The sequence below is a fragment of the Siphateles boraxobius genome, unplaced genomic scaffold, assembly GCF_051911475.1.
Source record: "Siphateles boraxobius isolate OS27281-9 unplaced genomic scaffold, OSU_SipBor_1 130, whole genome shotgun sequence".
Taxonomy (NCBI): Eukaryota; Metazoa; Chordata; class Actinopteri; order Cypriniformes; family Leuciscidae; genus Siphateles; species Siphateles boraxobius.
Window position 1 is genome coordinate 4,481,366 of NW_027508734.1, and position 27,692 is coordinate 4,509,057.

Consider the following 27,692-nt stretch of genomic DNA (forward strand, 5'->3'; position numbering starts at 1 on the left):
ATGGGTCCAAGAGTATTAAAGATGAAAAAAACGAAAGTTCTCTCCAATAATAGTGATTCAACACACTCAGCTCCAATAATCAAAAAAAACATATGTATTCATGTTCTCAATGGCCATTAGATTTGAAACGTCACCTATAGTGAAAACATTATATTTATATTTTTGGAGCTGTGGTTTGCCAACTTTCACTTCCTTTTTGCAAAAGTATATTTATCACCATATGACCAAGACCAGTGTAATGTATTTCTGTCACAGAAAGGCACCATGAATTAGAGAAAATCCCTCTGGAAACCTTTGGTCAAATGCTTTGCTCAAGGACACAATAGTGACGGTTAACAGTTAATTCACAGCAGGGTTTATACCAGCAACATTCCCATTTACAACCAGCGTTTACAACCGAAGGTCCTTCTGAACAATCAGTTCTCTTACGAGAGTAACTCTCGTACTGCGTAAAATCTTACGCTATGGGGAAAACCTCTTTTCCACAAGATATTGAAGCCAAAAATTATCCTTAATTTTGAATCGATGTAAATGCAGACATAGGCAAGACGGCTCGCGTGCCTATTGGCTGACCTGCGGCAACAGCAGCAGCCTATCGAGAGAGGCCCTGCGTGACGCCATATCCAATGGGGGCGCTTCGCGCCCATTAGGTCACGTCCCGCCAGGATAGGCGTGGCCTTGGCCTATAAATATAGCTCGATAGGTTGATACAAACTGATTTTCATCTCTTCAGCGAAGCTCACGGATCGCTGGATCCAGAGTGAGAAGCCGCGCCGTCGAGAACAAGCCGCCTGCGGGACGAGCCTTGAACCTGAAGTCGCTGGCCTTCACCTCGCCGCCTTCAGTCACCGTACCTGCTACGCTTTCCGGCGTCAATATCCTTTTACTCTGCTGAGAGTGTGTGTGTTCGTCCGTCGGGACTCACACTCTCTCTCTTTATCTAAAAGAGCAGCGTCTTTTTAAAGATGCTTCGTTCCTGTGGCTCGTGCCGAGCCGCACTCAGCGACGGGGACTGCCATTTCATCTGCGTTTCCCGCCTGGGTAAGGATCATGCAGCTCTCGCGCTCGCTGACGGCAGCTGCCATCATTGCGAGCTATTGCCATGGTGACTCGCCTGGCATTTTTTCTCCGAGTCTGCACTCCCGCCCGCTGTAGTGCCGCGCCGTAAAGCGCCGTACTCAGCGGGTCCCCGAGCCTTCTCCAGCCCGTGAAAGCTCGCCGGTTCACCCGCCAGCTTCAATCGAGTCACTCACTGACGGACAACGGCCACCGCACGCCGTCGCCTCCGCCATTATGACGACGAGATGGCTGCATCTGTAGAGAAGGCCAGCTGCTCTATCCTGGCGTCGGACAGTGAGGGTTGGGCGAACTCTGTGGACCTCCCCCTTTCTGCCCGCGAGTCGTCAGTGAAACGGGCCAGCATCAAAACCGCGGCTAGCTTTCTTTACGTTATAAGAAAGCTACCCCGCCCCCCGTGGGCGTGCGTCACCGGCGAAATGAGGAAAGAGTGTGTTTTAGTCCCGCCGAGGCCGGACCACTCTCTATTTCTCAAACATTTCTCAGCTCCTCTTAGTTTGAGCGGCTGAAAATGTCAATATTGCAGCAATGAGCCTGTTGTATAACACGCACGCCTGCAAACAAACGCCGACACACACAAAACTGATGACGCTCTCTTATCTGCTCGAAGCTAATTTAAGCTTATGTCGTTTCCCCCAGTGGCTCAGTGGTGAAACCCAAAGCCTTCGCACGAGAGACCCGTGTTCGATCCCAGCTCTCGCAGCAGATAAAATTTAGTCTCGCCGCGGCCAGACTTACACCGAAACTTTTCGCTCGTTCAGTTCCAGGAAATGCGACTGTTCCAGTGTATTATGGAGTAAACAAGCCGGTACCATGGCCCGCTTGCCTGCACACTAATGCCGTTTCCATGGCAGAAAAATCATATAAGCAGTGTATTTTCTGTTATTCCGGCCACAGCCGATGGTGTTATGAGTGTAATAAAAATGCCCACAGCCCAGTGTTCATTTCTACACACAAACACAGCCCGCCACAGTGCAGGGCTCGCACAAATGAGATTGACTCATGTCAATTGTGCATGAAATGTAGTGAATGTGCCCACAACCCAGTAACCACAAACACTACACACTGCATGTACCACGGTTTCTGTAAAACGAAACCAACACACATACAGTCAGCTCAGAGTCTTCCTAGCCTCCTAGGATAACGACAGTGTTTAAGTCTCGCCGCGGCCAGACTCCACCGAAACTTCTCGCTCGTTCAGTTCCAAACAATGTGATTGTTCCAGTGTATTTCGCAGTAAACAAGCCGGTACCACAGCCCGCTTGCCTGCACACAAACGCCATTTTTACGGCGACCCAGATAAATCCCAAACAGAGTGTATTATCTGGTATTCCGGCCACGGCCGATAGTGTTCTGAGTGTTGTAAGAATGCCCACGTCTCAGTGTCCATTCCCACACACAGACACAGCTGCACAGTACAGGGCTAGCACGAATAAAATCGACTCATGTTGATTGTGCATTAAATGTAGTGAATGTGCCCACGACACGGTGCCCACAAACACTACACGATGCATGTCCCACGGTTTCTGTAAAAACGAAACCAGCACACATTCAGTCAGCTCAGGCCGACGGTGTTCTCAGTGCAGTGAGTGTGCCCGCTGTCCCGCGCCCACATTCCCTCACAGACATGCTAGACCCCACGGGGTTCGTCCCGCTCGCCTTCTCTCCACAAACTGCCATAGAGAAGTCGAGCGCCGCCAGGCTGCCCGCTGTGATCAGTGCGCCCCCCGCCTCATACACTGCAAACACAGTGTTTATTCTCAGCACACCGGAGCTCTCCGGCCGCCGCTATGCCGCGGCCAGAGCCCAGATTTCATTCTACCTCTAGCTATTCATGCAGATGCGTGGGCAAAGCTTCCCCGGGTATCAGAATGGGTGCTGAACACTATAAAAAGAGGCTATTCGCTGCAGTTCGCGCGACGTCCCCGCTGTTACACGGCGCGAGTCGAAACTACGGTAAAAAACAAAGTAACTCATCTACTTTGAGCCGAGATAGCGAAACTACTGAGCAAAGGGGCCATAGAACCTTTATCTTCGAGCAAACGGGATCTATACAGCAGATATTTTCTGGTAACGGAAAAAGATGGGGGTCTCAGACCCATTCTAGATCTGCGACAGCTGAACAGAGTACTTGTGAAGCGCCAGTTCAGAATGCTTACAACCAGGAAAATCCTTGCGCAAGTTCGCCAGGAGGACTGGTTTGTGTCAATAGATCTGAAAGACACCTATTTCCAAATACAAATAGCGTCACGTCACAGGCGATTCTTGAGATTCACCTTCGAGGGCCAGGCATATCAATACACAGTCCTACCGTTCGGCCTGTCCCTGGCACCCCGTACATTTATGAAGTGCATGGACGCGGCTCTCGCACCCCTGAGACTTGGGGGTATGCGAGTTTTGAACTACTTGGACGATTGGCTGATTCTAGCTCGATCACACTCAGAGCTCATAGAACACAGGACCACATTACTCGAGCATCTCGAGAATCTGGGTCTCACAGTCAATTGGGTGAAGAGTTCGCTGTCTCCCAGTCAGAAAATTTCTTTTCTGGGAACAGTGCTGGACTCGCTGTCCATGACAGCACGTCTGTCGCCGGAGCGCAGACTGGACATTCAGCGCGCCGCAAAATCCTTCCGCCGCGGCTCTATAGTACCGCTCAAAAGGTTTCAGAAAATGCTGGGCCTCATGGCCTCAGCGTCTTCGGTACTCGAGCTGGGTCCTCTTCGCATGCGCCCACTGCAGTTGTGGCTGAGAGCGCGAGTTCCACCCCGGGCATGGACCTCTGGTCTTTTTCGCCTCAAGGTCGGTCTAAAATGCGTCTCAGCTCTGGAACCTTGGAAAGTAACCGACTGGTATCAGTCAGGTGTGAGTCTGGGGACTTCCTCGAGTGTGAAGGTGGTGTCCATGGACGCCTCCACCTCGGGATGGGGAGCGCTATTCGAGGGCAGACCGTTCTTTGGCCAGTGGTCAGAACGGGAAAAGCTTCTACACATAAACTGTCTGGAAATGATGCCAGTTGACAACTGTGTCCCCAGATAAAAGGTCACCACGTCTTGGTCCGGTCGGACAACATGTCAGTGGTGGCATACATAAATCACCAGGGCCGCATTAGGTCCCGAAACCTTTACAGGCTGACGGAACGCCTCCTGGTCTGGGCTCAGCACAACCTGCTTTCACTGAAAGCAGCGCATGTGCCTGGTCACCTGGATCTGGGACCAGACAGACTGTCCAGAAACAATGTTCCAGCAGGAGAATGGTCGCTACACCCGCAGACGATCCAACTTCTGTGGGAGACATTCGGCAGAGCGCAGGTGGACCTGTTCTTTATCACATCGCAGATAAAGCGCAGTCTGGCCCCGCTGCCCCCTCTATGCTTTTCCCCCCCATCTCGCTCCTGCCTCAGGTGTTGGAACGAATCAGGGAAAACAGATGCCCAGTGCTGCTCGTGGCTCCGCTCTGGACAAACCAGACTTGGTTCCCAGTCCTGATGCAGCTGACCAGCACTGCCCCGTGGCCTATACCGTTGAGGAAAGATCTCCTCTCTCAGGCAAAGGGCTCGATTTGGCATCCTCGCCCGGATCTATGGTCCCTACATGCATGGGCCATCAATGGGTACCCGCTAACCTCCCGGAGGGAGTGTTAAACACGATCAGACAGGCTAGGGCCCCGTCTACTTGACAGCTGTATTCCTCGAAATGGTCTGTGTTCTCTGCCTGGTGTCAAGCTCAGGGCTTTTCACCCATAGACTGCGGGGTTACGGAAGTACTCTCCTTCCTTCAAGAGCTGCTGGATAAGGGCAGAACCCCATCCACGCACAAAGTATATCTGGCGGCCATAGCGGCGTTTACAAAACCGACGTCTGGCCAGTCACTGGGGAAAAACTACCTGGTCGTGCGATTCCTCAGGGGAGCTCGGAGGCTGAACCCTCCCAGACCCCCTCAGTCCCTGTGTGGGACCTTTCTATGGTTTTGGAAGCCATGAAAGGTGCCCCATTCGAGCCAATCCATTTGTCAGACATGAAACATTGTCTTTCAAAACGGTGTTTCTTAGGGCTCTCGCTTCAGTGAAGCGCATAGGGGACTTACAAGTGCTTTCGGTAAGCGCGTCGTGTATTGAGTTTAGGCCTAAAAGACTCAAAAGTCATACTCAAACCAAGGCACGGGTACGTCAGGGCCCAGGTTATTTCCCTGTCCGCCCTTCCGGTTCACAATGAGGAGAAGGACGCGAGTCTCCTTTGTCCCGTCAGGGCACTAAGAGCTTATGTGTCCCGCTCGTCTGTTTTCAGACAGACTGAGGAGCTCTTCGTTTTGTTTGGCGGACGTTCTAAGGGACTGGCCGCATCAAAACAGCCTATCCAGATGGATAGTCGATGCCATAGCGCTGGCTTACACTTCTAAGGGCCTGCAGTGTCCTTTGGGTGTCAGATCACACTCCACGAGAGGCGTGGCCTCGTCGTGGGCGTGGTCTAGCGGGATTACCTTGCAAGATATCCCCGCCTTACAGGCCAAGCTTCTGTCGGTGTAGAATTCAGTACTATCTGCCCCGCTGCGCCGGCTCAGAATGCTGAGTTTTGCTTGTGCATCGCTCACTGATCAATAGAACAGCTCCATGGGTATTAAAAACCTGTACTGCCACCCAGTTCAGGCTGAAAGCTTTCACCCTGGCTGCGTGGTGCAATATTAATATGGTTAGCTCCCGTGGGATGCTATTTATAGGGAATGACGCTTCTAGCCTCTCTTCCTTGACTCTCTGTGAGTCTATGGTGATTATGCACTATATGAGCCCCGGGCTTCTGCCCTTGGGACTTTGGTGTTGGATCCCAGTACGCACGGCGTGTTACACTGTGTTCCCCATAGTAGGAGAGAGACTCTCGTAAGAGAACGTACTCGGTTACTAACGTAACCTCGGTTCTCTCTAGAGAGGGAACAAGTACTGCGTATCTTGCCGTGCTTACAACGCGCTCTGGTTCGCTTCGGCGATGAAAACCAGTTTGTATCAGCCTATCGAGCTATATTTATAGGCCTATCCTGGCGGGACGTGACGTAATGGGCACGAAGCGCCCCCATTGGATATGGCGTCACGCAGGGCCTCTCTCGATAGGCTGCTGCTGTTGCCGCAGGTCAGCCAATGGGCACACGAGCCGTCTTGCCTATGTCTGCATGCTGCCGCAACGCGTTTTACATTGATTCAAATTTAAGGATAATTTTTGGAAAAAGAGCCTGAAAGAGCTGTTTAAGTCTTTGTTTTTGTGTTTCTTCACAGATTTGCTCACATCTACAGTGACTGTGACACCAGACAGCCTTTTATTCACTGGAGAAACAGTCAATCTGAAGTGTGTGATAAACTTTGATCACAGTGACTGGAAATATGAGTGGTATAAAGACAGTGTAATGTTACAGACGTCTGAGCGTTACACTGTAAACAGAGACACTGTCACTATCAGAGGAGCTACTGAGTCTGATCAGGGTCAGTACTGGTGTAGAGGACATATAGATGGAAGACCAAACTCATCAACATTCAGCTATGCTGTTTCTCTCTCTGTGAAGGGTGAGTTCAACATCATTGTCCTCTTAAACTCTCTCTCCTATTCATGATCACACATCTAAACGAGTCTTTGACTCAGATGTTACGTTCATAATAATAATGCGGTTCTGACTCCTCTTTTGAAGGGTTAATTCTGTTTAATTATCTCACAAATGACGTGTTCTTGTGTTCAAAACCTTTAGATTGAGCAAGACAGAACTGAATGCAGAGCTCTTAAAACCTATTGGAATAGTTAAATTATTTAAACGGTAAACGCCATCATAAAAACATTGCGCTCATTGCACATGAAATGAATCAGCAGATAAAATACCTCCAAAAACATATTTTTGTATTTAATTAATTTATTGCTGCATGTACTTACTGGAAATCTGTCAATCTTTTCACAAATGCTGTGCTTTAGACTAACTGACTGAGCGTAACAATCCATCTCTCTTTTGAGGGTTTAAATCTGTTTAATTTTTTGTGTTCAAACTACTTGAAGGAGCAAATCTGAACGCAACTGAATCCGATCTGAAAATACATGTTAAAGCTAAAGTATTTTACTTGAAGTGTGATCTTACAACAGATAAAACGTCTGTCTGACGCATGTGAACACAGACCTGAGAAACAGCTAAGAAAAAGTGCTGTGTTGATGGCCGTTATACACTTTAATTTAAAAATGTTTTTACATATTTCCATAAATATCTTTTTGTGCACTTTCAGAAGTTTTTATACAAATGCAGCTTTTTTTTTTTTGATTTTCAGATGATCCTGTCATTATTCTGTCTCTGATTATGAATGTTTAAACCTTGAGTGTTGGATGAAATTAATCTTAATTCTAATGTTTGATAGACAGTTGATTAACTTTTATTAGCTCACCTGAAAATAATAATGCTTTGAATTATTATTCAATAGTAATATTGAATCTCCCTCATGTTGTTCCAAATCTGTATATTTTTCTTCTTTCGATTTTTTTATTTTTATAATATGCTGATCGCTATAATTATAATAATTAGATGGTAAACTTTCAGAGATCAAAGAGGACACAAAAGCACCATACATGTGTCCTAAAATAAGTCTAATGAGTTTATATGACAGAAGTCATGACTAAAAAGAGTATTTTAGTCTCATCCTGTCCAGAGACATAGTTTAGAAATGAAACACGCAGCCGCGGTTTACTGACAGTTTACAGTCATCTCTGATCACTGATGTTCTGCAGAAGAAAAATAAAAGACTGTTACTGTTTCTGGTCAAAATGTTCAGAGTTTTGACAGAGACTGAAAGTTCAGACTGTCCAGTTATTTAACAGCAGACATGATTGTTTTAGGCTACTGAGTTTTACAGAGGAAAATAAACTACAGATGTTCGACATAAATTACTCATCAACACAAAGGAGCAGGTTAAATAATCACTGCATTTACTAGTGGAAATAAAGTGAGTTTATAGAGAATCTACAAGCTCTAAATGTTCTCAGCGAAATTTGCATGAAACCATTTAGTTAAATATCGACATATTTATGTTTCTTCTCAGATTTACCCACATCTACAGTGACTGTGACACCAGAGAGTCCTGTATTCACTGGAGAAACAGTCAATCTGAAGTGTGTGATAAACTCTGATCACAGTTACTGGAGATATGAGTGGCATAAAGACAGTGTAATATTACAGACGTCTGAGCGTTATACTGTAAACGGAGACACTGTCACTATCAGAGGAGTTACTGAGTCTGATCAGGGTCAGTACTGGTGTAAAGGACAGAGAGATGGAAGACCAAACTCATCAACATCAAGCTCTGCTGTTTCTCTCTCTGTGAAGGGTGAGTTCAACATTATTGTCCTCCTAAAAACTTTCATTACAAACTTTTCACTGATGTCTGTGAAAAAGGGATGCGCTCGACAAGCTTGTGCTTCTTGCAACAGCTAGGCGTTACTAATATTTCATTGATTAGATACATTTACTTCATAGACGGCTTTCTATTGTATCTTTTTTTGTTTTTAATCCCCGTTTTCTTTGTCTGGACACAAACACTGTACTCACGCTGCATTAGAATCGGTTGTTGGTATCTGAGCATTTTTATGAGTACGAATATGAGAGCACAGTATCGGGCCCGATACCAATACTGGTGGTTAATATAGACCTTTCTTATTCGTGGTTATGGGCTCCAGAAAGGCCGCTGTGAGTAAGTTCATTCACTCAGAGCTCATTGTGAACAACACAAACACATTCTCAATCTCAACATATCCTCAAATCCTGGAGTCTCCGGCTGTGTGTCATTTTGAAGGCTGAATCCTCCGGAGGTCACATTTATCTGCCGCTAACGTCATGACTTTATCTTCATCTCAGTAAACTGACCATTACATTCCCATGAGGAAACGTCTCAGGTTACGTATGTAACCCTGGTTCCCTGATAGGAGAACGAGAATTCCTCGTCCTGAACGAGACACTGCGTTGAGACGCGGTGGGAACGCTCTGCGTGATTGCGTCGTGAGGCACGTGTATAATCAGTCCAATGGAAGAGCGAGACGTCATAGGCGGGTGATGTCATAGACCAGGAAGCTATAAAGCACACCTGAAAACAGACTGCGACAGCTTCTGAAAAGCCTGAAGCAAGTCGATCAGGGCATGTAGGAAGTATGGCAGGAGAACGCAGCGTCGCGTTCCCTATCAGGGAACCAGGGTTACATACGTAACCTGAGATGTTCCCTTTCAAGGGAACTCGAGCTGCGTTAAGACGCGGTGGGAACCCCATACCCACTACGCCATAATGAGAAATGCCCGTTCTGTGTGAAGTCCTTGCGCACACTAAGCAGAAAGCAGCCTAGCCCCGGGAGTGGAGAGGTCTAGGTCGTAAAATCTGACAAATGTATGTGGTGAGGACCAGCCTGCTGCATTACAAATGTTCGGAAGGGAAACACCCGAAATTAAAGCCTTAGAGGCAGCCATACTCCTAGTAGAATGGGCCCGAACAGCCATAGGTGAAGGCTGTCTGGACGCTTCATAAGCAAGTGAGATAGCCTCAACTACCCACTTGCTCATTACCTGTCTCGATGCAGGGCAACCTTTCTTGGTCGAACCGAAGCAGACAAATAACTGCTCTGATCTACGCCACAGGGCAGCTCTGTGAACGTAGGCATCCAAAGCCCTAATGGGACATAACAGATTGAGACTTTCCTGATCTGGGGTATTAAAAGGTGGAGAGCAAAAAGCCTGCAGCACAATAGGACCCGCCACATTAGTGGGGACCTTAGGAATGTAACCCGGCCTAGGGTGTAAAAATGCTTTCACCATACCAGGTGCAAATTCCAAACACGAAGGAGCCACCAACAGGGCTTGAAGATCTCCAATTCTCTTGATAGAGGAAATAGCCAGTAGAAATAGAGTTTTTAGTGTAAGGAACTTCTCTGAAACCTTTTCAATAGGCTCGAAGGGAGCCAAGGCCAGACCCTCAAGTACAATCCCAAGCCGGTGCTCTAGAGTGCAGTGCAGGCCTCAGCCTCAATGTCCACAGAGAAAACGAATAATAAGAGGATCTCTCCCAAGAGAAGAAGCCCCCAGAGGGCTGCGATAAGCAGATATAGCTGCAACGTACACATTTAAGGTGGAGGGAGATAATCCAGCAGAGAAACGGTCTTGTAGGAAATCGAGAACTGTACCAACCGGGCAGTCAACAGGATTAAAAAAAAAACGTTCTCCACACCATGCAGAGAACAGTCTCCATTTCAATGAATATAGTTTCCTCGTGGAAGGAGCCCTGGATTGAAGGATGGTCTCAACGACCTCAGTTGAGAGACCAGATTCTATGAGCCCTCAGAGGCCAAGCCCACAATTTCCACAACTCCGGAAGAGGGTGAAATATTGTGCCCCCCGCTTGGGATAGCAAGTCCCTTCTGACAGGAATCTCCATGGGAGAGCCGTCCAGAAGGGACACTAGGTCCGAGAACCACACTCGGGCCGGCCAGTGCGGGGCTACTAATAATAGATGAGCCCCTTCCTGGCGAACCCTCTCCAGAACTCCCGGGAGCATTGATATCGGGGGAAATGCGTACAGGTGCAGCCTCGGCCACACCTGCATCATAGCGTCCAATCCGAGAGGAGCTGGATATGTGAGGGAGAACCATAGCGGACAATGGGTTGTCTCGTAAGATGCGAAAAGATGGACCTGAGCTTGACCAAAGTTCTCCCATAGGAGCGCCACCACCTCGGGGTGAAGTCTCCATTCCCCGGGCCTCAGCCCCTGCCTTGACAGGATATCTGCTCCCACATTCAGACACCCTGGAATATAAACTGTCCTGAGTGACAGTAATTTCCCCTGGGCCCATAGGAGGATCTGATGGGCCAGTTTGCATAATAATCGGGACCTCAGACGCCCCTGATGATTGATGTAAGAGACCACCGATGTGTTGTCTGTGCGGACAAGCACATGGTGGCCTGTCAGGTCTGACAGGAAGTATTTGAGAGCCTGAAATAACGCCATCATCTCTAATCGGTTTATATGTCATGAAAGCTGATGGTCCTGCCAGAGACCTGTCGCCGAGCGGCCACTCATGACCACCCCCAAGCCTGTGAGGGAAGCATCCGTCGATAGCGTTGCGCATCGACAAGAAGCCCCCAGTACTGGGCCCTGGGCGAGGAACCAAGGTTTCTTCCACATGACCAAGGCACGTAGGCATTGCCGCGTGACCTTGATCGTGCGAAACGGATTTCCCCTCGGAGAAAACCCCTTGGTCCTGAGCCACCACTGCAGGGGTCTCATGTACAGAAGGCCAAAAGTAGTAACGTTGGACGCAGCTGCCATGAGACCCACCAGTCTCTGAAACCGTTTCACAGTGAGTGACTGGCCTAGTTTTACCCTCTTTACGGCTGTGAGAATCACATAAATAAGTGCAGGAGACAATCGTGCTTGCATAGTTGTCGAATCCCACACCACCCCTAAAAAAGTGGTCCTCTGAGCTGGGAGGAGCACACTCTTCTTGGTGTTTAGCCGCAACCCCAACCTCTTTATGTGAGATAGAACGACATCTCGATGCCGAATTGCCAACTGCTCGGAATGAGCTATGATCAACCAGTCGTCGATATAATACGCGAATGCCCTGGAGTCTCAGAGGAGCCAGTGCTGCATCCACGCATTTTGTAAAGGTGCGGGGTGATAAACCTAGGCCGAACGGAAGGACCCGATATTGGTATGCTTCGCCCCCGAAAGCGAACCTCAGGAACTTCCTGTGATGAATGGATATATGAAAGTAAGCGTCCTTCAAGTCTATTGTGACAAACCAGTCCTCGGACTGAATCTGTGATACAATCTGTTTGAGTGTAAGCATCTTGAACTTGAATTTCTGAACTCTGCTGTTTAACTGACGCAGATCTAGAATAGGACGCAAACCCCCATCCTTCTTGGGAACGATGTAGTGATGAAGTAACGGCTGTAAAACCCTGACTCTCTGCTGGGAGGAGAAACCCTTTCTATAGCCCCTTTTTGCAGAAGCGTCAGTACTTCTTACTCCATGACCCGAGCATGCTCTGGGTCCACCACTGTGGGAAGAACCCCTTGAAATCTGGGCGGACGAGAACCGAACTAAATTCTGTAACCCTTTTCTATTATATGCAGGACCCACTGAGAAATATTTGGCAGTAGTTTCCACGCTGCCAGAAATTCTACTAAGGGGACCAGTCTCTCGAGACTGGCCTCGGATTTGGTTGAACAGACACTTCGGTGCCCTGGAATGGCGAACTGGCAGGGAACAACCGAACTGACCGTTCTACGGCCCTCCTCAGAGGATCGTATGGGGACGCTGACACCTCGGTGCCCTGAAGCGGCGAACCGGCAGGGAACAACCGATGTGGCAACGATGCGATTCTACTCAGAGAATCGCTCCCCAGAGGGCGCCGAGGAGGAACGAATTCTCGAAATCGTCCCTCCCCGGAGGGGACCACCCTCAGAAGTCTGACACCCTGGGCGTCAGGACTTCTTCTTAGCCCAAGCCTTCTTAGAGATGACAGTCCTCAGATCTTGCCTACCCCTAGCTGGCCTGGACTGCGACCGCCACCCAGGTTCCCCAGATTGTGAAGGAGCCAGAGTGGCGACGCTCTGTTTTTGATGCACTCTGTGCTGTGAGGAGCTTGTACTCGGACGAGACTGCTCGGATTTAATAATCACTTTCCGCCCAGCAGTCTCGGGGACATCGAAAAGTCGTGGAAGAAACTTCTGGAACGCAGCAGATTGCTTTTTTGACTCTTGAAACCTATCGACGACACAGTTGATAGCGTCGCCGAACAAACTTGAAGGCGAAAGCGGGGTGTCCAGAAGAACAGACTTATCTTTGTCTTTTATATCTGAAAGATGTAACCAAAGATGCCACTCCGTGGCCACCAGGGCTGCCATAGAACGGCCCACTGATTGGGCTGTCTCCTTGGTGGCCCGGAGAGACAGGTCGGTTGTGCGACGCAATTCTCGAATTGCATCAGCGCTGACTTCCTCATGCTCATCGATATCCTTCAGCAGATCAGCCTGGTATGCCTGCAGTATAGACAGTGTGCAGACATGACGCAGCCTGACCTGCTGCCTAATAAGCTCTACCCACCAGCGAAGATGTGTATTTTAAAGGCTTGGTGGGTAACGTCCGGGCTTTTAATGATGGCGCTGACTCGGGAGAGAGATAGCTCGCGAGCGTCTCTTCAGCCCGAGGCACCGTCAAATAACCATAATCCGATGCACCAAAAACATTACTATAATTAGATGTTTGCTCTGAATGACGCCGGTTTATTCCACGATCTCGACACCTCAGTGTGGAGACCGGGAAAAAACGGGAGTCCCCGACGCTGAGGCTGTGTTCTAGATGGCAAAAATCTTTCATCTAGTAAACTCTTTTAAATAACACATTGAGAATCATCGGCTGGCCATTCAATATTTAATCTAGCTACAGCACAAGATAAAACCTCCATAAGCTCCTCATCACCGGAGGTATGAGCTGGCGAAGACTCATAATCCCCCATATCAATACTGACGACATCCAGATCCTCAGAACTGGATAGTCTCAGCATTGGTGCCTTGACCTGGGAAGGAGAAGCCGCAGCACGGGCTCCTTCCTGGGCAGAGGCAGTGGATCCAGCAGGTAAGGGCTGAGAAAGGGCGGAGCCCGTCTCAAACCCCGCTACTAGATCCATATGCGAACCCCAGGATGAAAGCCTTCGCTGTTCCTCGGCAACAGCGGGACCCGCACCCCGGGGAACGAGAACCGAACCGTCCTCCTCGAAGAACGCCCGGCGAGAGTGGAGCGTCCTCACGGACAGCTTCTCGCAATGCTCAAAGTCAGCTCCCTCGAGAACTGACTGGGCATGCTCCACTCCCAAACAAGCAACACAAAGCTGATGTGTGTCCCCACCCTTGATGTAACAAGGGCAACACAACGCTTGAATTCTTGTTTCGCCATAATAATATATATATATATATATATATATATATATATATATATATATATATATATATATAGATAGATAGATAGATAGATAGATAGATAGATAGATATAGTGTGCTTGTGACAGACAAGAGTAAATAGACAAGGACAGTATACAGAGAGTGCTTGCTGAAGGCAACAGAAGCTGTCGCGGTCTGTTTTCAGGTGTGCTTTATAGCTTCCTGGTCTATGACGTCACCCGCCTATGACGTCTCGCTCTTCCATTGGACTGATTATACACGTGCTTCACGACGCAATCACGCAGAGTGTTCTCACCGCGTCTCAACGCAGCTCGAGTTCCCTTGAAAGGGAACTACAATAATTTACACTTCACTCCGAATAACGGTCAGTTTTATAATGGTTACTTTCCTGAAATAAGACGTTCTTTTTTACGACGTATGCGGCCGATAAATGTCTTATCTTTTAATCTTTAAACATTTTTTTATTACGGATTAAACTACTGAGAAGAATATTACTGTGAAAAGTAATTAAATTGTTTTTGTTTTCAATAAAAAAAAAGAAATATTGATGGAACTAAAAACAGTCTGTGCTTGCAAATATAATATGGCTGAATAAGTTTATTATTTTATGTTTAGCCTTTTTGCTTCAGCATTTATTGTATGATATTTATCTTCTTTTTATTATAATTTAAAGTCATAAAGTTGAGATTATCCGCTTACTCATCCATATACTTACCCGGGTCTGTCACATAACCGGTTAAAACTCTGAACTATAACTAATATTCCCTGAACTTACCAGAGACTTTAACATTATTCTTTAAAAGCTCTGGAATTTTAATCCCAAAAATCTATTTTTGTAATTCTGTTTGGTGTCAGTAGTGGGACCAGAAAAGACTAACACTCTTTAAATAAAAATAAATAACATTTACTGTATAAAAAAAAAAAACTCAACACTGCATCACTGTTCACTTACAGATAAACCGATTGTGACTGTAAAGCCCCAGAGTTCAGTGTTCACTGGAGACACAGTTACTCTCAGCTGTGACGTGGGAAGCTCAACTGGATGGATGTTTCACTGGTGGAAAAACTCAAACTGGGAATCCAGTGATGATGCAGGAACTAAAACTATCAGTTCTGTGAGCGTCTCTGATGGAGGAACATACGAGTGTAAAGCACAGCGAGGAAACTACTATACAGAGTATAGTAATGTTGAGATAACAGTGAGAGGTAAGTGCTCTTTTACAGTGTAGTTTGTTTGTTTTTCAGAGAAAGAAACATGAAGTGCGTTGTTTGCTCATTTCACAGAGAGACTCAAACCTGTAGTGAGGGTGAAGCCTGATGTTCGTGTGTTCAGAGGAGAGAGAATCACTCTCACATGTGACATACAGGAGACAGGAGTCTGGAGGTACAGCTGGTATAAAGATCAAATTAACAGCAGAAGAACAGACCAGATCTATTACAGCGCAGGACAAGACCAGAACTATGTAATCCCATCTGTGGATCCGTCTCATGCTGGTCTGTACAGATGTAGAGGAAATCAGACTGAAACCCCACAGAACTCAAAGATCAGTGATGGAGTTACACTGACAGTATCAGGTGAGTGTGTTCATCATTTCATCACATCGCTTTAGTTTAACCTGAAGACACTGAGTAGATTACCAGTTAAATTTGAGTTTAGTTTGTCTCACACTTAGTCAGATTATGATAGTGAAGAGTTTGCAAACATCTGGCGTCTAGCATGCTCATTGGCTGTGCTGTGGCAACTGCACAAACCTATGGCGGGTCGGCTAAGATGCTCAGATCAATCAGATCGCCAGTATGGCGGGTTCTGGTTCTGACAAAGCATTCTGAACCAGAGTGTGGATATGCTATCCAGAGACAATGTCCCCCCGGGGAATGGTCTCTTCACCCGCAAACGGTTCAGCTGATATGGAGCATCTTCGGCGAGGCAGAGGTCTACCTCTTCGTCTCAGAAGACATCGCTCGTTGCCAATAATTTTTCTCCAAAGACAGGGACGCGCTGACCCAGAACTGGCCACGCCGCCCGCTGTATGCATTCCACCTGGTCACGATGCTACCTCAACCCATCGAACAGATCAGGGAGAGCAAGTGTGCAGTGCTCTTGATAGCCCGTCTCTGGAGGAACAAGCTATGGTTCTCCGAGTTGACTCAGCTGCTGGAATCAGCCCCATGGCCGATACTGCTGAGGTGAGACCTCCTTACGCAGGCGAACGGGACAACCTGGCATCCCCGTCTCGACTTATGGGCCCTCCATGTATGGCCCCTCAACGGTTATCCGGGAACCTTCTGGGAAGGGTGCTAAATACCATTAATGAAGCAAAAGCGCCCTCAACTAGGCGTCTTTATGCTATAAAATGATCAGTGTTCTCCGGCTGGTGCACTGCACAGAGCCTGGAGCGGAGTGACAAAGGTACTTTCCTTTCTACAAGAGCTTTTGGACGCAGGTCGCACCCCCTCCACGCTTAAAGTATATTTGGCAGCCATAGCAGCACTTCACGTGCATGTGGCCGGGCAATCACTGGGAAGAAACGACCTAGTCGCGCGCTTCCTCAAGGGGGCCAGAAGGCTAAACCCACCTCTCCACGGTCCTGGAGGCCATAAAAGGGGCCTCTTTCGAGCCGCTTCAGTCTGCTGACCTGAAACCTCTTTCGCTCAAAACTGCTCTCTTGCTAGCACTGGCATCAGTCAAGCGAGTGGGAGATTTGCAAGCACTCTCAGTGACCGCTTCCTGCCTTGAATTTGGCCCTACAACTCCAAGGTCGTCCTTAAGCCAAGGCACGGGTATGTTCCTAAAGTGCTCTCTACTCCGTTCAGAGCGCAGGTCATTTCGCTGTCAGCTCTTCCCTCGTCAGAAGAGCAGTCAGAACAGCTCTTCGTATGCTTCGGCGGCAGCACCAGAGGTTTCGCGGTCACAAAGCAGAGACTGCCACGTTGGATAGTTGATGCCATCTCGCTGGCTTATGAGTCTAAGGGTCTCCGTTGTCGCATAGGCATCAGAGCTCATTCCACGAGAGGCATGGCTTCGTCATGGGCATGGTCGAGTGGAATACCATTTGAAGATATTTGTGCGGTGGCCAGCTGGGCCTCACCATCCACATTTATGAGGTTTTATTATCTGGAAGTTCCCGCTTTGCAAGCAAGGGTTCGTCCATAGAAATAATTGTCTAAGCACAATTTCCACAACTATAGGGCCCGACGTCTGTTTGGTCCTGGGTGAACCTGAACTACAGTTCTCAATATACCATATAGAGAAGTAGCTTGGCCCTTTATAACGCCCATTCCTAAATTTCCCTACATGAGGCTCATTTCTGATCTGCCCTCTATTAGGACCCATAACTTTACTCTTCTATGTGCCTCGGGCGCTTGGCCCTAGGCTATAGTATGGGGCAAAGTTTTTAAGTACGCACAGCATTTTGAAAGGGGTTCCCATAGCGTAAGCTAACTTGTGATTTAACCTGAATTCTATTGCATTTTACTGCAAAACAAAGAAATATTTTATACTGGTCTAATGATATGAAATGCTGTTGGGGTGTGTGAACCAATCACAGAAATGTTTGTGAACCAATCACAGATCAAAAACAAAAGATGACGCCCTCAGACAAAGGGGAGGTGTTTACGATCAGCCCCAGGTGTGTGTGATAGCCGTAGCCGATGCAACTTGTAGTACACGGTCTTAGGACGCGCACAGTTCGAAGTTTTCAGATACAGCTCTTTTGTACTTCGCAAGATTCTTTTCGAAGAAAATATGGCACAACAGAGATTCTCTGCCGAGCAAGTCGCTGAAATGCTTTTTGCCGACAGTCAGGAAAGTGAAATAGGATCCGATCCAGATCGGTTTGATTCGGAGGAAGAAGACCAAATATTCCACGGAATCGATCCATTTGAGGAGTAAGTGTGAATAATATATTACTGATTATATGTTTGTCTGATATATATTGTATCGTTTTTTAGTCAACTGATTTTATTATAGCTGTTCAGAAATAACGGAGCTGTAATCGAACAATGTGTGCCGTGCGCGTAATAGAACAATGTGCGCCATATGCGCCATGTGCGCAATCAAACAATGTGCGCGTTTTGGCCGCATGTAATCATCTTCATTTATAAGCTATTTCGTTTACTTTGTTTGTCTATTTTTATTGTAATGTTTTTTTAGGAAAATGTTATTGTAGTTTTTCAGAAATAATGGTACAGGGCGTTATCTAAGGCCTGTACTATTTGTCTATATGAGAGGGGGTTTGCTTTAGACATTGTATTTACTCTTTGCATTTTATTGTAATGTTTTTTTAGGGAAACATTTTTGTTGCTTTTTAGAAATAATTGTGCACTAAGCCTTATCTAAGGCCTGTACTATTTTTGTCTACATGGGATGGGTTTTAGACATTGTATTTACTCATATACTATGATAAAGGCACCAGTAATAATTTTGTAGTTAGTCCTATGAGTTGAACATAAAATATGCACACATGATGATAAATAGCTAATCTTTATTAGTAAGGCTGTACAACTTTTGATATGTGGGAATCTAAACTAATGACAAAATCTGTGTGTTATAGTCTAAATCAGGAAACTGCAGAGCAGCCGAGTACATCTGCTGAACCCATGACCCCGACCGCTCGCCCATGTCCATCCAGCACCGCTTCTGCTCCTCCTGCAGCCCGCCGATCAAGGTCTCCTCCTGCAGCCCGCAGATCAAGGTCTCCTCCTGCAGCCCGCAGATCAAGGTCTATTGCAGCCCGCAGATCAAGGTCTCCTGCAGCCCGCAGATCAAGGTCTCCTGCAGCCCGCAGATCAAGGTCTCCTGCAGCCCGCAGATCCATGTCTCCTGCAGCCCGCAGATCCATTTATCCTCCTCGGCCCGGCTCCTCCAGCACTGCCACAGAACCACCAACATCATCTGCGACCCCTGGCTTGAGGTCGCGTCCTAGGGGAAGGAGGCAGTCACTTTCACCTGTCCGATGTCCAGCACCACCACCAGATCAGCTGGAACAAGGATGGAAGACTGAAAATGATCCTGATGTGGCCCCCATTCCACACAGGTTTTGCCCCAGACGTGAACCTGGAGTGCAATTGGACACCTCCGTAGAGCAAAGCCCCCTTGGCCTTTTCAAGCACTTTTTTTAGTGCTGATTCAGTCAGGACATTGTGTGCCAACACAAACAAGCTGGCGGAGAGAAACATTGCTGCTGGGAAAAGGTACAAGTGGACCAACATCAACCCTGCGGAGATGTTCAAATTCATTGGCTTGGTTCTGTACATGGGAGTTCTAAAGCTCCCAGCAGTAAGTGACTATTGGAAGAGAAAAAACATTTTTTCTGTGAATTTTCCAAGCACTGTGATGTCAAGGGATAGGTTCTGTGCCATATCTTGGAATATCCATATGAGTGACCCAGAGGAAGATGTTGTGAAAGACCGAAAGAAGCAGACACAGCCAGATGAGTATGACACACTCTTTCGTCTGAAGCCATTGGTGACTGAGATAAAGGCCGCCTGTCAGTCTGCCTACCATCCCAGGAAGCAGCTTTTCATTGATGAGAGGATGGTGGCCACCAAGGCAAGAACTGGGATGACCCAGTACATGAAGGCGAAACCCACCAAATGGGGGATAAAGCTGTTTGTGCTCGCAGACTCCAGCAACGGTTATTCCTGTGACTTCAGCATTTACACAGGTAAAAGCAGGTTGGCCTCTGGGCAAGGGCTCTCATTTGACTCTGTGGTGGAAATGATGAGGCCATCTTTCCTAGGCAGTGGTTATCACCTCTACTGTGATAATTTTTACACCAGCCCAAAACTCTTCAGGCACATGCTGTCCCTCAATTTCGGAGCCTGTGGAACCATACGTGAAGGGAGGAAGGATGCTCCAAAAACGAAACTAAACCAACTGCCCAAGAAATCCCCCAGAGGAACTCTCAGGTGGATAAGAGAAGATGACCTTCTCTTCACTAAGTGGATGGACAACAGGGAGGTGGCAATGTGCAGCAGTGTCCATGTTGCTTATGATGGGGACACTGTCAAGAGGAAGCAGAAAGAGAGGGATGGATCCTGGGAGGAGATAAACATACCAGTACCAAAACCGATTGTTGATTACAACATCTACATGGGGGGTGTGACTTATCAGACCAGCTGATCCAGTACTATTCAGTGCACCACACAACAAGAAGATGGTACAGAACCATGTTTTTTTCATTTTATTGACATTGCTGTGACGAATGGCTTCATAATGTACAGAGAAATCCAAAAGCTGAGGAACACACCCGCCAACAAGCTCACCACCCACAGGGCCTACGTGGAGCAGCTCGTGGCTGAGCTGTGTGGTGTCACAGTCGGGGCTGTTCCTGTACAAAGGAGAACTGGGCATACACCTGTGCCAATCTCCACTCCAGTTACAAGGCTGAGGTGTGAGAAATGCAAGGCGGATGGGCTCCCAAGAAAAGACACCTCATGGAAGTGTAATGAGTGTGATGTGCCGCTCTGCCTGCAGCCAGAGCGCAACTGCTTTCAAATGTGGCACATGTAAGAAAAGCACATCAATATTTCAACTTTCCAATGCAGTGCGCAGTGCACAGTGCCATCTAGGGGTGGTTTTTGTATATTTTGTACATATAGACTGAGAATATTCCATTCTAATGACCATTGGGTTCCCTTCATATTCTTATTTCTGTTTTGTTCACAAAAAAGTATGGTGACTACAGTTACAGAAATGTAAATATTTCTTTTGTTTCTTTATATTTTTTCACCCAATTTTTTTGCAAGTGTTCTAAAGCCTTTGGGGATTTTTTTTTGTTGTAAAATCCTTTGTTTATTTATGTTTCATATTTTTATATAATAAAAACAAAAACAAAAAAATTCTGTTTTTGTATTTCTTGGTGATATATCACACAATAACTCATATCAGTGTTTCCTTTAGGATTTTTTTTAGCAGTGGGGGCAGGTCTGTCTGAACAACCCCCACCCCCGCCCGAAACCCCACCCGCCACCGCCACCACCCTCACCGGGAAAAGTTTCACGTATGAAAGTGGACTGACACTTTGCTGCAACACAAATAAACATATTTATTACTTAAATATATTTGAGGCACTTAACATCTACAAATCATGCATAATGAAACAAATTAATTTGTGGCACTTGACATCTAAAAATCATTTAATAATGAAACATTCATTTGTGTGCCTTGCTGTGCACACATTTAATTTTTCTTGGCTTTTGGAAAAATAAGTCCAAGGCTCGGTCATAGGGGAATTTCAGAAAGAGGTGGCCCATTGATGCTGAGTAGCATACATGCTGCTAGATGGTCCCCCTGCAGCCTGTTCCTTAAGTCTGTTTTCACCTATAAAGGATTTTTTTTAAATTGAGTGATGTGAGGAATATTGATAGCCAATATTGATTGATTGACTCTGTAGATTTCGCAACCTACTTCTATAAATGGCCGTTTGGAAACACCTTGCTTGGGGGCCTGCTTATGCTTCCGACATATGCGGCAAAACATTCCTGTAAAAAAAAAAGAGGTATTATTTTTTATTATCTTTGTTTTGGTATTATTTTTAAAACACTAGACTGAAAATCACAGAAATGCCTGATATGGTGTACTGCTGAGTACTTGCCATGATCTGTGTGGTAGAGCCATGGGTGGAACCTTGGTGTGTCTACCCATGCAGGATCCCAGCCTGAGACCCTGTGCTTAGTTTTCTTTATATTGCTGCCATCTTCTCCTCCACTCTCCTCTCTTTCTGCCCTCTCTCCTGTCACACTGTGCTCGTCTGCTTCACTCTGCACATGCACTTCACTCTGGTTTCCTCCTCTATCCACCACCTGCACTTCTCCTGTCTAATATTTCATCAGGCAAACTGGTAAACTGGTATTATGACTACTGTCGGGCCGGGGCTAGTAATTTAGCATGCTAATTCAGGTTGATATCTCTGCAGCATTATAACTTGTCATTTTTTTAATGGCATCATCGCCCTTATTTCTTCTCATTCTTTTGATGCGTGTCGCTATTTTTTTGGATTATTTTTACCTCAATTCTTACACATGGCACTTTTAAACACCTTGTTGGTAATATGAACTTAGCATACCTGGTCTTCATCATCAGGCGTCTTCCTTTTCATAGAGAAATATTTTAACAAACTCATCTGAAAAATAAGTAAATGAATAACAACGTTATCATTCGGAAACGAAGTTTTTATATATTATAGCAAATAATAATAATAATAAACCCACTATTAATTACATTATCTTAATGCAGTGTAACTACTTCAGCATGTAAATTATGCACCTAAAATACAAACGTGAGGAAGGGCTTTCAGCAATCGCTTAGCCCTGCGACGCTATTATATCAATCAACAGCCACGTGCACTTTAGCTAGCAGGTGAAGAATACAAACAACGAAAATCCCCAGTTAACTTAATTTATATTAGCAAGAACTTTAGACTAATATAATATCAGGCTTAAATTAACTGACAACATAAGTTATATCACTTACCGTTCTCATGGACGCACACACCGACTCAAGTTATTCTGCTGCGGTATCTCTTTTTTCCTCTCTCCCTTGTCAGCCGGGTGGTGGGCGTGCGCGTGCCCCCGCTCGCGATGTGAAGCGCGCGTCTCCGCTCGCTGTGTGAACCGCGCGTCTCCGACATGTTGATAGACGGCTTTTTGATTTGAACACCAGTAAAAGACATTGTTTGATAGCATTTTGGTTGTTTGCCTCGTGAATACATAACAGCTTTTGTACTGAACGGCCCTATTCTGATACCGTGGCGGCAGAAATTTAGCCGTGGCGGGCCGCCACTATCAAATCAACATAGAGGAAACACTGCATATAATTGTCTCAAAAAGTGTATTTTCAAAGCATCCACATTGTAGGTGAGAATCTATAGAATCCAGAAATATGTCTCTCTTTACTCTGCTATGAAAATTGACCATTCCAGAAGCAAAAATATCAACATAGTGCCAGGTGGCCTTAAAACCCCTTAGGGTTTGAAGGGTTAAAATATAGCGGTTTTAGGCTCACAAAACGCTGGATTTGTACGATTTACATAGGCTATACAGCTAATTGCGTCTCCGTGTACGGCCTGGCCTCTAAGTTTCATCATGCTAGTGTAACGGGGACAACAGAATAAGTATTGAGTCTACTTTACCCAACAGAGGTTAAATCTAGGTTCGGCTCTAGAAGGATTTAAAAGCAGAAATTTGGGCCAAATTAAATTCAAGCAATTAACAGCCGGTACTTTTATTACAAAGACTCAAAAAAACTTTGAGTAAACAATTTCTCACAATTTACAGCATACACAACTGTCTGGTTTCCACTCAACACCATGAACCAACAAAAAAAAATGGTTCATATTGAGCCAAGAGTTGAATGTGAAGTCCAGGAATTAAATAAAATAAAATAAAAAAACAAAGTCTCAATATTCCTTTTGGATCCCTTGTGTGTGTGTGTGTGTGTAATACTCAAATGTCCATGTGTGTAAAGGCCTTTTTGTGTTTTCTACCTGGGTAGTGTGTATTGCTTAGCTCTCAGTTCGAATCAGAGTTGAATCACGATGACTCTTTCGAATCGTTGATCAGGGTCTGGCTCGCCGTTCAAAGGTGAATCACTCAAACAGAATCAGCATTAAAAAAAAACAATGTGCGCAAAACAATGCAGTCACATTAAACATTTCTTAATGTCAACAATTTTTAACCCGACATTTACTATCAGCTGCACAAAACGTATGTGAGTACAAATGTTAATCCAACATGTGACAACAAAAAGTGCACATAAGCACCATTAGACACATAAAAGTGTTTAAATATGCAACATATCATTGTAAAACATTATTTTCCATTTGTTTACATTTACATTCTCATAGATGATGCACAAATAAATTTACTTCAGGACTTAAAAAAAAAAAAAAAGAATACAATTCAAAGGGGTTACACTAGCATGTGTGGAAAGTTTCAACCCTTGTGTGTTACAACTAGCCCCGCGTTAGTTTGTTCCTTGCTCACCCCTATCCTCCAAACATGCTCAGTTCATTCATGAGCTGCTGCCCTTCAGATGATCCCCTTCCGGAAAAAAAATATATGGAAATATACTGCAAAATATAATGCAATATATTACATAATACATGTCCATATCGGAAACTAGTGCTTATATATTTGCTTATATACTTATATATGCATTGACTATATATGGTGATATATTAATACCAGTAGCGGGCATTTCTATGGAGGACCAAACCTGCAGAAATTAAAAATGAATAAATGAATAAATAAATGAATAAATAAACAAATAAATAAAAAATATGCGAATAAATGTAAAAATAAATAAATACATGACTATTTATACTTTTATTTCCTTATTTATGTATAATTATATTTTTTCCACATTTATTTAGTTTTTCATTTATTTATTTGTGCATTTATTTATTTTCAATTTTATTTATTTTCACATTTATTTATGTATATATGTATTCATGTCTACATTTATTTATTTATTTATATATTTATTTATTTATTTATTTATGCATTTATTTATTTATACATTTATTTATTTATACATTTATTGTTCTGTATGCTAATGAGGGGTGCGTTTTACCTAAGACATAGCAATCGATCTCAGAGTGGCAGTGCTGAAGCATTGAGACCACAGTGACACCTTGTGGTGTGACCAAACAATACGCAAGAGGTTTGTGGACGTGACTTTACAGGTCACACAGGAAAATAAATGACTTCGAGATGGGCAATATGGCCAAAATCTTATATCACGGTTTATGTCCTAATATGCCCTAACTGTATATAGACCTTACATAGGCCTACTCTTTATTCCGGACATGGCCGTAAAACAGCAGCAGGACGGGATTTCTAAAATGTCTGGGCACACATGAACAGTATCCACAGATAACAGACACTTTGACACGGAAGCGCATCGAATTATCCACTATTAACCACATTTTATGACATGCATTGTAGATCCGTACACAGAAGCTAACTGCATTTTTAATGCATCTTCCAAAGACAATGTTGACAGCAACAAACTTTTCCATAAAGAGGTGATATTTCCACTATAAACTGATTTCCTGGGGCATTTTTTAAAACCTTATTATAGGCTATATGTTTTAGCTGCTGATGTTTTACGGCCATGTCCGGAATAAAGAGTAGGCCTATGTAAGGTAAACCTAATAGCTACATACAGTTAGGGCCTATTAAAGGACATAAACCATGAGATTTTGGCCATATTGCCCATCTCTAAGTCATTTATTTTCCTGTGTGACCTGTAAAGTCACGTCCACAAACCTCTTGCGTATTGTTTGGTCACACCACAAGGTGCCACTGTGGCCTCAATGCTTCAGCACTGCCACTCTGTGATCGATTGCTATGTCTTAGGTAAAACACGCACCCCTCATTAGCATACAGAGCAATAAATGTATAAATAAATAAATGTATAAATAAATAAATGCATAAATAAATAAATGAAAAAATAAATAAATGTGGAAAAATATAATTAACATAAATAAGGAAATAAAAGTATAAATAAATGTGGAAAAATATATAATTATACATAAATAAGGAAATAAAAGTATAGTCATTTATTTATTTATTTTTACATTTATTCGCATATTTATTTGTTTATTTATTCATTTATTTATTCATTGTTAATTTCTGCAGGTTTGGTCCTCCATACATTTCACAGCTAGGCCTTTAGTGGTGACCTAGCTGAATTAATCCACCTCTTAATACGGCACACAGACTCTTTATAATTGTTGTGAAATTGCGGTTTTATTTTGCACCACCAGCTATAGGGTTAATGCGGTGAGTTCTGAAAAGGCCGGCTAGAGAGAAATGTGCGAGTGAGTTCTGGTGTGTTTGTGTTCAGTTGTTTTGTGTTCCAATTAAAAATTTCAGAAATGGAACCTCCCTTCTGTCGTTCTTCAGGGGTTACAATAGTATATGTTTGAAGAAAAAAAAAGTTTTGATCATAAATTGGCAAGAAAAATTAAGAAAATCATATTCAGCACGGAAAAACGGGGACAAAAATAAGCATTATACTCACCAAAACTACTGATTATTTTTACACAAAATCCATCGTTATTTCTTTCCTCAAGAAGACTTTAATTACTCTGTTTTACAGGTTATCTGTGCGTTTCAGCTCCAAAAATGAGCCTTTTCTATCAAGGCCAATGCTGAATGTCGAGTCTGTCCAGTCATATTTCTGGCAAGTTTTAATTCGCTTTATGGCATAATGTCCGCCTGACAGAAGCAGTAAACAGGGACAGTCACCGCCAAACATGACGATGTGTACAGCTGACACAGATTTGTGAAGGAAATCAATGAGATCAGTGGGACTTTTGCCTTCAAAATCAGACATGGCATACATTACAGTCAGTTAATTCTGTTTTTACCCGGACAGATCGAATAGTGTTCCTTGACTTTGCATTAAACTGGATAAGGCATACTGGATAGTGTGCGCTCTGACCATCCAATCAAAGGACGTGAAGATGCTGATGTTATTGTACGTCTGCTAGATGGCCCGGGTGCAGCCAAATTGAAATCCGATTGGCTAATAAAATCTGACTGATTATCTGATTGGTTAAAGCAACAGTTTCATTGCCATTAATCTTAAACTACAGGCACCCACACTATTGATTCCGAAGGCCCAGAGGCAGATTTATTTTACCCTGGCAACACATGATGTCTGAAATATGATTGGATAGAAGCTCTAACATAAACATACACTACTGGAAGCAGCGCAACCAAGAAAAAAGCTATGGAATAAAGATAATGTACTATTAGGAATAATTTAATACACAATCATGGAAAAAAAAAATATTAAAGCACAAGTTAGTGATTCTGATAGTGTTTAGGCCAGGAGAGAAGGCCTTGCTGACCCTGACGGCCCACCACATATAAAATATTTATAAATGAAGAAAAAAACAGCATTACATGAAATATTCGCAAAGTTTTATCCATTATTGTGTACATTTATTTGATATGTTCCCATAAAAATATGAATGTATTTGTCACGGTCACCAGCTCTGTCACTTCTACTGTACTACACTTCTCAGCATCCCTCATGTTTCCCACCTGCACACCATCAGCCATCACCTAATTACATCAGCACCTGCACCTCATCATCAGCACTCCCTATAAAGAGATACTTCTCCTGCACTCCCTTTTCTGGTCTAGTCTATGACAAGCGCCACAGACTACTCACCCGAGATACCTTCTACTTACCTGAAGTCCTGTTCATCCTGTCATTGCCGATCTTCTTCATCTTGGTTCTTCTCCTCCTCATCTGCCTGCAAAGACATTCATCATTACCCTCGACAAAGATGGTCGCCACCTCGCCGCCTGAGCCCTCAAACACGAAGGCCGCCTGTCCCTGTCCCTGAATCTGTCCCTGTCCCTGAGTCTGTCCCTGTCCCTGTCCCTGAGTCTGTATTTGAGCCTATAGCTCCGCCCAATAATTTTTTTTGGGTGGGGGCTATAGGTTCTCACCCATAGTGGCCAGGCCGGTCTCCCACGGAAAGGCCACGAAGGCCGTTCCGCCTTGGCTGCCCAAATCGCAGGCTTCGTCCTGGCCCCTTGAACTGTAGACTCCGCCCTGGCCTTCTGAACCAGCACCACCCTGGTGGGCACCTGAGCTGTCGGCTCCACCCTGGTCTCCCGAGCTGCCGGCATCG

At 45.0% G+C, this 27,692-nt stretch overlaps 1 protein-coding gene across 1 annotated transcript in view; it reads left to right on the plus strand.

The window, feature by feature from the left end:
• The window catches only part of LOC143736438 (basement membrane-specific heparan sulfate proteoglycan core protein-like), a 386,240-nt gene that overhangs the window by 107,608 nt on the left and 250,940 nt on the right, over positions 1-27,692 (plus strand). The window contains exons 12-13 of the mRNA XM_077227135.1: positions 6,340-6,624; positions 8,131-8,415. Coding sequence (XP_077083250.1) covers positions 6,340-6,624; positions 8,131-8,415 — 570 coding nt within the window. The remainder of the gene's footprint in view (positions 1-6,339; positions 6,625-8,130; positions 8,416-27,692) is intronic.